Source organism: Symphalangus syndactylus, chromosome 4, assembly GCF_028878055.3.
Source record: "Symphalangus syndactylus isolate Jambi chromosome 4, NHGRI_mSymSyn1-v2.1_pri, whole genome shotgun sequence".
Classification (NCBI taxonomy): domain Eukaryota; kingdom Metazoa; phylum Chordata; class Mammalia; order Primates; family Hylobatidae; genus Symphalangus; species Symphalangus syndactylus.
Window position 1 is genome coordinate 23886878 of NC_072426.2, and position 13095 is coordinate 23899972.

General features: G+C 41.2%; 2 protein-coding genes across 6 annotated transcripts in view; one reads left to right on the top strand and one right to left on the bottom strand.

The window, feature by feature from the left end:
• Positions 1 to 13095, top strand: part of LOC129480470 (zinc finger matrin-type protein 1-like) — a 123017-nt gene that overhangs the window by 41347 nt on the left and 68575 nt on the right. The window lies entirely within an intron of this gene.
• LOC129480469 (interferon-induced protein with tetratricopeptide repeats 1B-like) lies at positions 10170 to 11149 on the bottom strand. Its single transcript, XM_055274275.2, has one exon. It carries the CDS (start codon positions 10828 to 10830, stop codon positions 10405 to 10407), a length of 426 nt encoding a protein of 141 aa, XP_055130250.1. The 5' UTR covers positions 10831 to 11149; the 3' UTR covers positions 10170 to 10404.

Below are 13095 nucleotides of genomic sequence, written 5' to 3' on the forward strand. Positions count from 1 at the left end.
TGTTTGATGTTTGCTTTTGAGACTACTCATATTTGCAAACTTGCACCAATCATGTCCACAGAGAAAATACTCAACTACTAGGAACTTCTCTGCTCTGAAAATCCTGGTAATCTTCATACCACCTCAGGGGTCTTGATGGCTATCTTTGGGCTACTCTGATTTGCTTTTCTGGCTGACTCCCATGTGTTCCAGTTCTAACTGAATTTCTGTGCTTTCATTGTTTTACATGTCAAACTTCATTCACCTGGAATTGTCTATATACATTGTAGGAAACATTTACATCACTGAACTAGACTCAAGATATTTCATAGATCCTATAATGTCTATTGGAAAAGTCCTCAGTTCCTGGAAAGCAAGTTGTTTTTAGACTGTCTGAAGTATCTTGGGACTTGAAAAGTCCATGTCTATAAAGGAAATGAGAAGAGGTGAAGATGCTTTCTAGATGCAATTGAAATTTAGGATTATAAATTGAGCTGAAAAAACAAGTTCTAACAGTTGTGCCATTCCCGTGGTTCTGGGAAACCCAAAGAGGTTTAAGGAACCTGTGATCCAAGCATATTGTTAGCATGGCCAAGGCAGACTTCATTGCTCTAAGCTCCTTGTCCATTTCTAAAATCAGCAAGCTATGAATTATCATTAGGTACAGGCCAGGTACTCTGCTGGGACACATAGGGCATGTTTCCTCTTCTCAAGTGACCTGTCATGTAGCAGGAGACAGATTGATAAGCACTTAATTTGCTTTTAATAAAAACAGTACACATTGGTTGCTTTGAAATAACAGAGAATTGGATGTTTATCTCTTCCTGAGGTTCATGAAAAACTTCCTCGGTTAACTTTTGGTCTTTAACCTGAAGTGTTTGGCAAAATCATAATCCCGTTGTCTCCTCCACTGGAAGAATACTCCCAAGACTGTCTAGTCTGTGAGCAAGTCTGACCCCAAAGGGTCCCCGTGGCTACTCTTGCAGTGTGCAACGATGCTGGCTGCACACACTAGGGGAAAGGCTTTGGACTAGGACCATAAACCTGTTCTTGTATCTCAAGTCATGGTAATCCTGCAAAAGCAGATAAGAAGGAATGTGCAACGGTGAAACTGCCAGCTGACTACCAAATTAGTACACTGGAGACGGGAAGTTTTATGTGTAGGGGCCTCTCTGAGGGGCTTCCTCCTGCCCTCTACCCTCAAGTAGATCCCATATTTGTGTTGTTCCCTTCTTTGTGTCCATATGTACTCAGTGTTTAGCTCCCACTGGTGAGTGAGAACATGCAGTATCTTGTTTTCTGTTCCTGTGTTAGTTCGCTTAGGATAATGGCCTCAAGCTCCATCCATGTTGCTGCAAAGGACATGATCTTGTTCTTTGGCTGCGTAGTATTCATGCAACCAAAATTTAGAATCTTAAATTAGATAGGCTAAAAAGAACATAGATCAACACCCATGTTATTCTTATAGATCTGAGAATTCCAAGGATATTTAAGGTTCCAACAGTAAAAATAATTGGTCAGATGGTAGGCGATCTTCACAAGTAGTACTCACAAGCCTCCAAAGCAGCATTCATTGTCAGGGGCTTCTCGTCAGTTTAAACGTTCAGCAAACCAGTAATTCTTACCTGTGTTATGCCTGGCATTCTGAGAACACCAGTTGGTAAAACGATGGAGAGGCCTCTTCTTCCCCTCCATCACTAGTGGTTTGCTGTCTCGTGGGAGACAGAGACAGATTAGAACATATTTGATTTTATTGTACTAAAACATGTACAGTTTAGATGCTGTGTAAGCACGGAGAAAAGAAAAACTACTTTGTGAGGCTCATGGAAGACATTTTGGATCATGTTATTGATCTCCAGCCCTAAGGTAAATAAAGAGTTATAGTTCTGATGTGAACTAAAATGGAGAGTCATGGAATTATCAAGATTCCCCATCTGTAAGCAGACCACAAACTTAGCCTTATTAACCCATATGTCTTAAGCCATATGCATTAAGATCATGAAGTGGCAGTGGCACATGATGTAGGAGTGGCTGGTCTTTCATTAGATACTGTTACCCACCAACTTAACCAGGCTGTCTGTATGAGTTCTGTGATATCTCCTTTTGGTGGGATCTGGCCAATCCCTACTTGGGCTGATTACTGCTTTAAATGAATAGTTCTCAAATGGGGGCAATATTGCCCCTGTGGGCATCTGGCAACACTTGGAGAAACTTTTATTCTGTTTCTTTTTTTTTTTTTTTTTTGAGACAGAGTCTCGCTCTGTCGCCCAGGCTGGAGTGCAGTGGTGCAATCTCGGCTCCCTGCAGTCTCTGCCTCCCAGGTTCAAGCAATTTTCCTGTCTCAGTCTCCGGAGTAGCTGGGAGTACAGGTGCCCACCAGCACGCCCAGCTAATTTTTGTACTTTTTCAGTAGAGATGGGGTTTTCCATGTTGGCCAGGCTAGTCTTGAACTCCTGACCTCAGGTGACCTGCCTGCCTCGGCCTCCCAAAGTGCTGGATTACAGGCATGAGCCACCACACCTGGGCCCTGGAGACACTTTGGATGATCACAACTGGAGATGTGGGTGCTACTGACATCCATTGGGTAGAGGTCATTGCTGATGCTAAACATCCTATAATGTACAGAACAGCCCCTCACAGCAAAGAGTTATCTGGCCCCAAATGGCAATAGTGCTTAGACTGAAAAACCCTACATTAGTTCCAAAAGGACTTTCTGCAATGTTAAAAATGTTCTAGGCTGGGTTGGGTGGCTCACACCTGTAATCCCAGCACTTTGCAAGGCCACATTGGGAAGATCACTTGAGCGTGGGAGTTTGAGACCAGCCTGGGCAACATGGAGAGACCCTGTCTCTACAAAAAATAAAATTAAAAAAAAAACAACTTAGCCCCATGTGGTGGTGTGAGCCTGTAGTCCTAGTTAGTTGGAAGGCTGAGGCGGCAGGATTGCTTGAACCCAGGAATTTGAGGCTGCAGTGAGCCATGACTGTGTTGCAGCACTCCAGCCTGGGCAACAGAGACAGATCCTGTCTCAAAAAAAAACAAAAACAAAAAACAAAACAAAAAAAACACACAAACAAAAAAAAATTCTAAATCTGTGCCACCACTAGCTATATATTACTATTGAGCACTGCAAGTGTAACTAGTGCATCTGAGGAACTGAGTTTTAGATTTTATTTTAATTAATTTAAATATAAATTGAAATAGCTGCATAGCGGCTTCATATCAGACCACCCAGCTCTGCATAAAAGCTTGCAGTGTCAGATGCTGGGGGTTCCCCCACATACCTGATGGAAGCAGCACTTGCCTTCGGTAGCACATACCAGTTTCTTGAGCTGCAGCTTTTATAGCTTTAATATAGTTCATTAAGAAACTTCCTACATTTTCTGGGCACAGTGATCTTTGTCTGTATGTGGGGAATACAGTATGCATTCCTGCTCCAGAGGAGACTAGGAATGCCATTCTCTCTGCCTTTCCTTCTATCCATATATACTGATGAATCTCCTTTTTAAAAAACTCAAAAGATCTGTGTGCTACTATCTAAGACTTTATATTCAGGGGATAATTTGCTGAGAAGTAGCAGCTGAAGGCAGTAGAGGGCGCAAATCCCTCTATATAGGAAACGCTTCTATTTAGGAAAAACTCATTAAAAAGCATTCTCTGTTGTCCATAGAATATTCTTTTATGACTCTCTTCATTAATCTCCCTCCTTCAGCTTTTTCATGAACTTTCTGAAGTTTCTTGATAAAGATAACTCCAACATACCAGTTTTCAGAACTTAGCTCAATGGCTTGGTTCCCAGGGTGGAGAGAAACCGCTTCTTGGCTGCTCACTGCCATCCCCTCCCCAGCTGCCTGAAATGAAAGGGCACAGCGATGACTTTTAATCAGTGTCCAGTAGAATAGGCACAGTCCAGGAGCCCATCCTGGCAATTGAATCTAGAAGCTTGCAGAGGGAAGACGTGGTCTGTGGTCAGTGGTTTCCTCAGCCCAGTGTCCTATTTACCAAGCACTAGTTGGAAGGGCACTTAAGAGACATTCTGGGGCCCCAGAAAGGCAGGAGAGTGAGTTTCTCTTCCCTGAGCTTGGAGTGAATGCTTCTTTTGTATGCACAAGAAGAATGTACAAGTAGAATGCTTCTGTTGTGTATACAAGTCATTCTAAGGAGTTTTTCCTTTGCCGTAGACTGTGGAGAAGGCCGTGGAGTCAGCACTGTCCATGGAAAAAGATTGACATTGAGCTCAATGAATATAATCCAGTCTCTGTGGTAGACACCTGGCAGCTCCAAAGAATTCCAGAGCTGGGGAGAGCAGATTCAGATGCCTTCTAATCATTTGTGTGTGTGTGTGTGTGTGTGTGTGTGTTTTGTGTTTGTGAGTGTGTGAGTTTGTATGTGTTTGTAAGTTTGTATGTTTGTGTGTAGTTAAAGTGATGCTCTGGGGGCATATCTTTCTCTGTCTACTTTGGATTCCTCCAGATTTTTTTTCTCCATCCTTAGCAACTTGAACCTGAGTTATAACTAGCACCAAGCCAGGGCCAGAGCAGGAAAAGTGGACAACTTACCTAATGTGTTAGACCTGGCTATTCCTTTTTTCTCTCACCATCTTAATTTTAATTTGCTTTTTGTCACCATGTTTATATCTTACATACATTGACAGCTCAATAAGTACATTTTAAAGCAAATATTAAATATGTATGTATTTTCCTATAACGCACTTAAGACAATGGTCCCAAGAGAGCAGTAAGCCCATGAAATCCATCAGCAGAAGAGAGAGCAGAGTTGGTGGGTGGAGGGGTTGGAGAGGAGGAAGGTGATGAATGTCTGCTGAGCATGTTTATGGAAGTCCTCTTTGGAATGCTTGAGACAGCTGGGGACCCTTTCTGGTATTCTGATCCGTTTAGGCTAAAGCTATCATAATTTAGGCCTAACACACAAATGTAATGAAGCCAAAGGCTTGTGAGGTGTGGTGCATATAGATTATACATAGAAGCGTAGCCAGAGTTTACAATAGGATCACTGGGGAAGTTTTCTTAATAGCTCTGTGCTAGTGGAATATGAATTCACAAGTTCACCACACTATTTTCATTCTTCCCTCCTTTCCTCCAGGTCGTGTGCCCCATAGAAAGCACTCATATGCAGCCCAACGTCAACAGAGTCAATCGATGACACTTCAAAGTAAACTTTGTTTGTTTAATGTTTTCTTCCCAGAGCTTTGACAGGCCAAGGCAGGAGGACCGCTTGAGGCCAGGAGTTTGAGACTAGCCTGGGCAACATAGTGAGACCTAACTCTACAAAAAAATAAACAAACAAAAAAAATCAGCCAGCCATGGTGGTGCACACCTGTAGTTCTAGCTAATTGGAAGGCTGGGGTGGAATGATTGCTTGAACCCAAGAGTTCGAGGCTGCATTGAGCTATGATCATGCCACTGCAGTCCAGCTTTGGTGACAGAGCGAGGCCCTGTTTCTGAAAAAAAAAAAAAAAAAAAAAAAAAAAAAAAGTTTCTGTTTCTGGCACAAGTAAAGTTCATGCTGTACTGAAAACCTTAGTCAGCAGTAATTACCCAAATACACATACAAATGCTTAAAACTCACAGTCACAGTTCTCTCACACATAATAGGTGCTGGTTACTAGGGAAACCAGCTTTGGTTTCCAGCACCAGGGGAAGGTGTTAAGGAGCACAAAGAGATTCAAACTCTCCCTATCAGATTTATGCGAATGAACTTGCCTGTTAGCCAACTTCTGTAAATAATGCAATCTAACTTCTAGTAAATTTTCTATGTAACTTTTAACCAAGAAGGAACAATATGCCCTTTGGTTTCTATATGCCTAGATGAGCCAGTAATAGGAAACTATAGCCATCTTGTTTACGAGAATAAGAAGTGGTTTAGAAACAATTGCAGGACAGAGCTAGAAGCCAGAAGCTAAGAGATGTCTGATTGGAGAAGTGTTGTCTTTACAATCTCTAATCAGCAGATCTCTGTCTTTTTTTTTTAATTATTATACTTTAACTTCTAGGGTACATGTGCGCAACGTGCAGGTTTGTTACATATGCCACGTTGGTGTGTTGCACCAATTAACTTGTCATTACATTAGGTTTATCTCCTAATGCTATCCCTCCCCCTCCCCCCACCCCATGACAGGCCCCAGTGTGTGATGTTCCCCTTCCTGTGTTCAAGTGTTCTCATTGTTCAATTCCCACCTATGAGTGAGAACATGCGGTGTTTGGTTTTTTTGTCCTTGAGATAGTTTGCTGAGAATGATGGTTTCCAGCTTCATCCATGTCCCTACAAAGGACATGAACTCATCCTTTTTTATGGCTGCATAGTATTTCATGGTGTATATGTGCCACATTTTCTTAATCCAGTCCATTATTGATGGACATTTGGATTGGTTCCAAGTCTTTGCTATTGTGAATAGTGCTGCAATAAACATGTGTGCATGTGTCTTTATAGCAGCATGATTTATAATCCTTTGGGTGTATACGCAGTAATGAGATGGCTGGATCAAATGGTATTTCTAATTCTAGATCCTTGAGGAATCGCCACACTGTCTTCCACAATGGTTGAACTGGTTTACAGTCCCATCAACAGTGTAAAAGTGTTCCTATTTCTCCACATCCTCTCCAGCACCTGTTGTTTCCTGACTTTTTAATGATGGCCATTCTAACTGGTGTGAGATGGTATCTCATTGTGGTTTTGATTTGCATTTCTCTGATGGCCAGTGATGATGAGCATTTTTTCATGTGTCTGTTGGCTGTATAAATGTCTTCTTTTGAGAAGTGTGTGTTCGTATCCTTCGACTACTTTTTGATGGGGTTGTTTGTTTTTTCTCTTGTAAATTTGTAAAAAATTTTTTCTTATAAATTTGTAAAAAGTTCTGGCCAGGGCAATCAGGCAGGAGAAAGAAATAAAGGCTATTCAATTAGGAAAAGAGGAAGTCAAATTGTCCATGTTTGCAGATGACATGATTGTATATTTAGAAAACCCCATCGTCTCAGCCCAAAAGCTCCTTAAGCTGATAAGCAACTTCAGCAAAGTCTCAGGATACAAAATCAATGTGCAAAAATCACAAGCATTCCTATACACCAGTAACAGACAAACAGAGAGCCAAATCATGAGTGAACTCGCATTCACAATTGCTTCAAAGAGAATAAAATACTCACGAATCCAACTTACAAGGATGTGAAGGACCTCTTCAAGGAGAACTACAAACCACTGCTCAACGAAATAAAAGAGGACACAAACAAATGGAAGAACATTCCATGCTCATGGATAGGAAGAATCACTATCATGAAAACAGCCATGCTGCCCAAGGTAATTTATAGATTCAGTGCATCCCCATCAAGCTACCAATGACTTTCTTCACAGAATTGGAAAAAACTACTTTAAAGTTCATATGGAACCAAAAAAGAGCCCGCATTGCCAAGTCAATCCTAAGCCAAAAGAACAAAGCTGGAGCCTTCATGCCACCTGACTTCAAACTATACTACAAGGCTACAGTAACCAAAACAACATGGTACTTGTACCAAAACAGAGATATAGACCAATGGAACAGAACAGAGCCCTCAGAAATAATACCACACATCTACAACCACCTAATCTTTGACAAACCTGACAAAAAACAAGCAATGGGGAAAGGATTCCCTATTTAATAAATAGTGCTGGGAAAACTGGCTAGCCATATGTAGAAAGCTGAAACTGGATCCCTTCCTTACACCTTATACAAAAATTAATTCAAGATGGATTAAAGACTTAAATGTTAGCCCTAAAACCATAAAAACCCTAGAAGAAAACCTAGGCAATACCATTCAGGACACAGGCATGGGCAAGGATTTCATGTCTAAAACACCAAAAACAATGGCAACAAAAGCCAAAATTGACAAATGGGATCTAATTAAACTAAAGAGCTTCTGCACAGCAAAAGAAACTACCATCAGAGTGAACAGGCAACCTACAGAATGGGAGAAAAGTTTTGCAATTACTCATCTGACAAAGGGCTAATATCCAGAATCTACAAAGAACTCAAACGAATTTACAAGACCTCTGTCTCTAGATTTTATCTTTAGCTGTGTTCCAGAAGGAAAGTCAAATCTGCCCCTGCACAGAGGTCTGTAGTGGTAGTAGGTAAGGAATTCAAGGAGAGGCCAGGAGAGCGCCTTGGAAACCCCATGCACTGGCAATAAATCTCCTCACCAAAATTAGAAAGGAATTCTTCACCCATGTCAGCTACATGAAGCGCTCCATATCCTTTCCCAGCACTTAAATATCTGTGAAATTGGTCGACAGTCTCCAATTCTGTGCAATTCATGGAAGGCTAAATGCTTCCTTGATGTGTCTTTTATTTGTAGGTAGATGTTATGGCTTCTTTTGCCTCTTATTTCTGCATAGGCAGTTTTAGTTTTCTTGCTTCCCACTCAGACATGTAAATTCACAGCTTCTTAGAGTTAGCAACAATTTAAAATTCTACTCACAAATTTGTTATCTTGGTTAATTTTACTGTAGATTTTTGGATACAGAGAAAGAGCAAAGAGTATATTACACACTACCTAGCACTACTTGTGCATCTCAAATAGGGGGACTTTTTTCACTTTCTCTTTTTGTTATGCACCTTAACTTCCCTTAGGTCAGAATGACTGACTAATTATATATATATTATATATATACACATATATATTAGATATAATATATAATATATATACACACATATATATTATATATAATATATAATATATATACACATATATATTATATATAATATATAATATATATACACTATATATTATATATAATATATAATATATATACACATATATATTATATATAATATATAATATATATACACATATATATTATATATATACATATATATGAGTACTTTAGAACTATTTGGCTTTCAAGGACTGGGAACTATCTTAAACAAAGGATTGGATTTGTTATACAGCAATAATAATTTATATTATAAGGTATCTCAATAGTCTGAAAGTATAGGAGAGAGATGGGCCTTAAGAAGTTAAAATGGAGCTGAGATGCTATGGTGAACACAAGAATCTTTTCTCTCTTTCTGCCCATGTGCTTTGTAGATCTTGTGGGTCAACATCTTTGCCCATATGAAAAAGTTGACTTCCTATACTCCCTGAATATAAATCTCCTTTGAACAGCTGACCTAGTAGACTGAAAATGGAAGTTGTCAATTCCAACTGCAAATTCGCAGGAGTCTGATTGGTCTGGCAGGTGACAAGTACCTAACGCAACACAAATCAAGAGTGACAAAGGGGTGCAGTGATAAAGGAGAAGTGCTGATATTGCAGCCACAACCATGTGGATAGGTGTTCATTAGCCAAAAAGTGGGAGTTGAGCTGATGATGCAATGTGTGCCACCAGTTTTGTGTTGCTTCCTGTCATACCTTTTTGAAGGCAGCGATCAGGGAAGATTTATCTGATATTTGGATTTAGATATGATAACATTTAACATCTCAAAAGATAGGGTTCAGGCCAGCAGCCAATCTCAGGCTGTCTCATAGGACAGCACAGCTTCACTTTCTTTTCCGCTTTCAATGTGTGAAGGAGCACAATGAGATTCAAACTCTCCCCATCAGATTTAAGCAAATGAACTTGCCTGTTAGCCAATTCAGTAAAGCACTAAAATTTTTTTCCTCTAGCACTTGATTCAGTTTCTATATTTAGCCTCCCCCACCTTTTTTTTTTTTGATGGAGTCTCGCTCTGTTGCCCAGACTGGAGTGCAGTGGCATGATCTCAGCTCACTGCAAGCTCCACCTCTCGGGTTCACGCCATTCTCCTGCCTCAGCCTCCTGAGTAGCTGGGACTACAGGCACCTGCCACCACGCCCGGCTAATTTTTTGTATTTTTAGTAGAGACGGGGTTTCACCGTGTTAGCCAGGATGATCTTGATCTCCTGACCTTGTGATCCTCCCGTCTTGGCCTCCCAAAGTGCTGGGATTACAGGCGTGAACCACCGTGCCCAGCCCAGCTCTTTTTAATATTAGGCAATTGTATTAGCTTCAGACTTCCCGTGACATTCCTGAAAGGGGCCATAACAATAATAAATCTCTTGCAACAGCTTTTATTAATATCATGCAGGCTGAGTGCTTTCTGGTAAATGTCCTCAACTTTTTGGTATTCACCTCCCTCTGCATACATGTTGGCTAGGTCCACATAAACCATTGCGAATGTGGGCCTTTGCTCTACAGCAAATTCAACATGAGATAAAACTAATCTTATTATTTTGTCTACAGTTTCTCTATCCTGCCTTTAGCTTTTTTTGTCTGTTTCCTGCAGCAAAGCCCTATCTGGTGATGCAGGAAGGCAGAAGAGGGTGTTCCCTGCAAGGCCATTTTTAAGAGCAGAAGAGCTTTATCTATACTGCCTTTGCTTTGATAAAACTGGGCTGCATATCGAAAAACATAGGTCTATGAAGACATACTGATCAGAGCTTTTTCAATGTGCTTTTCTCCTTCAGCTTCCTGTCCTTCATCCTGAAGCTTCAGGGCAAGGAGAACCTTAATGTATGCATCTTTTGGATTTAGACTGACAGCCCATTTTAGGCAGTGCAGAGAAAATGTCTCATTACTCTCTGTTGTGTTAAAACCAACCAGGCAATAGGCAGTGATCACATACCCAGTGCTGAATTCAGGATTTTCAGGGCCCACCTCTAGAGCCTTTTCAAAGCAGGCCTTGGCCCGTTCGTAATTCTTTCCTCCACATTTCGCCAAGGCCCATCCTTCCTCACAGTTCATCTCAGGACACTCCATTCTACAGCGGGAAGCATTTGCAAACTTCTTGCAAATGTTCTCTACCTTATCCAGGTAAGTCTGGGCTTCTGCCAGTCTGCCCATGTGGTGATATACCCAGGCAAAGTTGCCCCAGGTCACCTGCCCTTGTGTTGATACTGGTCACTCATGTCTGCTTGGTTGGTGTGTTCTCATTCAGCTTCTTTCTCTAGTGCTTCCTCATTCTGGCCTTTCCAGTGTTTCACATAAGCTAGTAGGTTGTGCATTCCCACACTGTATTTTGTGTCCACGAACTGAATCTCTTCCAAGACCCTGTTTTCTAAATCAGGAATTTCAAGGGCTTCAATTAGCAACCGCCATGTAAAGTGACATCTCAACTGCTCAAGCCTATCCTTGACTCAATGATAATCAGCATTTTGACTGTGAAAATAAACAGGAAGTATTTGCGTGATTTTCTGATGGAAATGGAATGTTATCTAATGAAAAGATAGGTAGGAACATTGTTAAATAGTTGGGCACAGTGGCTCACACCTGCAATCCTAGTACTTTGGGAGGCCAAGGTGGGCAGATAGCCTGAGCTTAAGAGTTCAAGATCTGCCTGGGCAACATGGCAAAACTCTAGCTCTACAAAAAATGCAAAAAAAAATTTATCTAGGCATGGTGGCACACACCTGTAGTCCCAGCTACTCAGGGAGGCTGAGGTAGGAGGATTGCTTGAGCCCAGGAGGTTGAGGCTGCAGTGAGCTGTGATCATACCACTGCCCTCCAGCCAGGGTGACACAATGAGATCCTGTTTCAAAAAAAAAAAAAAAAGAAGGCGGGTGGAGGGTAGGGGGTGGATTTTTTTTTTTTTCACCATAGCTGTTTTCCAGGAGCATGGGGCTTAGGTAAAGTTTAACATTGTCAACGTCATTCCATATTGCCAAGTGTTTGGTGCTGCCCCTGCAATATCCTAAGGAGGAACCATACTAGGCTGTGAAGCCTTATTTAAAAATTATCAACATCATGATATCAGCAAATGCATTTTTGTCTGCTTGAATACTGGCTGAAAGGGATTAAATCTGCCAGTGACTTATATTAGTTTGAAAACTAATGCAGTTAGATAGGTTTTGAACTCCTCAATACTATATGATACTTTCATTTCTCAGGATGCCATAGCAGAAGACATGCATCAAAAAATTAATAATGTTGTCAGGAGAAATGAACCCGGGGCAAGGAGAAGCTCTTTCTCACCTTTCTCTAGGTTTCCAACTTGGTCCATTAAGATTTGAAAGCAACTGCTTCTTTCCCCAAGGCAGAAATAGTGAAATAAACATTTCTAGTTTTATTCTTCCCCCCTAAAACAAGACAGTGGGCAAAGTGACTCTTCTGAATAAACTCAGTATCAGGCATGGTATTCTCCTTTTTCTTACAAAGAATTATTTCTTAGAGTCATCAACATGCCAAAAGAGAATTGGTTAGGAGCAGCTTTTGAGCCAACTACTCCTTTTTGTCCAGTCCTATCTATGAAATATTGGAGGGTCTTGTGGGTTGAATTGTGTCCCCCAAAAAGATGCTCTGAAGTCCTAGCCCCCAGTACCTGTAAATGTGACCTTATTTGGAAATAGGGTCTTTGAAGATATAATCAAGTTAAGATGAGCACATTGGGAGGACACTAACCCAATGTAACTGATGTCCTTATAAGGAGAGGAAATGAGACAGAGTCAGGCACACACAGAGGGAAGATATAAAAACACAAGGAAGGATGCCATGTGAAGAGAGAGCATGGCACCTAAGAGGAGGCAAGGAAGGATGCTGCGGGGAGTTTCAAAGGGAGCATAGCTCTGCTGATACCTTGATTTTAGACTCTTGAGCTCCAAAACTGAGAGAGAACAAATTTCTGTTGTTTTAAGCCACCCAATTTGTGGTACTCTGTTATGGCAGCCCTAGGAAATTAATACACAGAGAAAACATTGAAGCAGGAAAGATCATTTAGATTGACTGCCGTGACCTTAGGGAATCCCCATGTTTGATGGGGAACGAGCCAGGTGGGGTGGCTCATGCCTGGCTCATGCCTTGGGAGGCTGAGGCGGGTGGATCACCTGAGGTTGGGAGTTCGAGACCAGCCTGACCAACATGGAGAAAACCTGTCTCTACTAAAAATCCAATTCTTTTTAAACCATCACTCTTAGCCTCACATGCACCACTTCTAGTCTCTATGGTGCTTGTGCAAATTAGAAAAGAGTGCCCTTTTCTGTGAGTATATGTGTCCCTTGCCAGGACACTTATCTTGGTGAGCCAAATGCAGACTGGGTTTCATTCTCTTCCCTTACCCCTTTGGCTAATGAATAATCTGAACAATAATGCTTGGCTGCCTTGGCGACAAGCAGG

Excerpts from the sequence above, each read along its gene's own strand:
- LOC129480469 (XM_055274275.2), bottom strand. The coding sequence starts at position 10,830 with ATGGGCAGACTGGCAGAAGCCCAGACTTACCTGGATAAGGTAGAGAAC.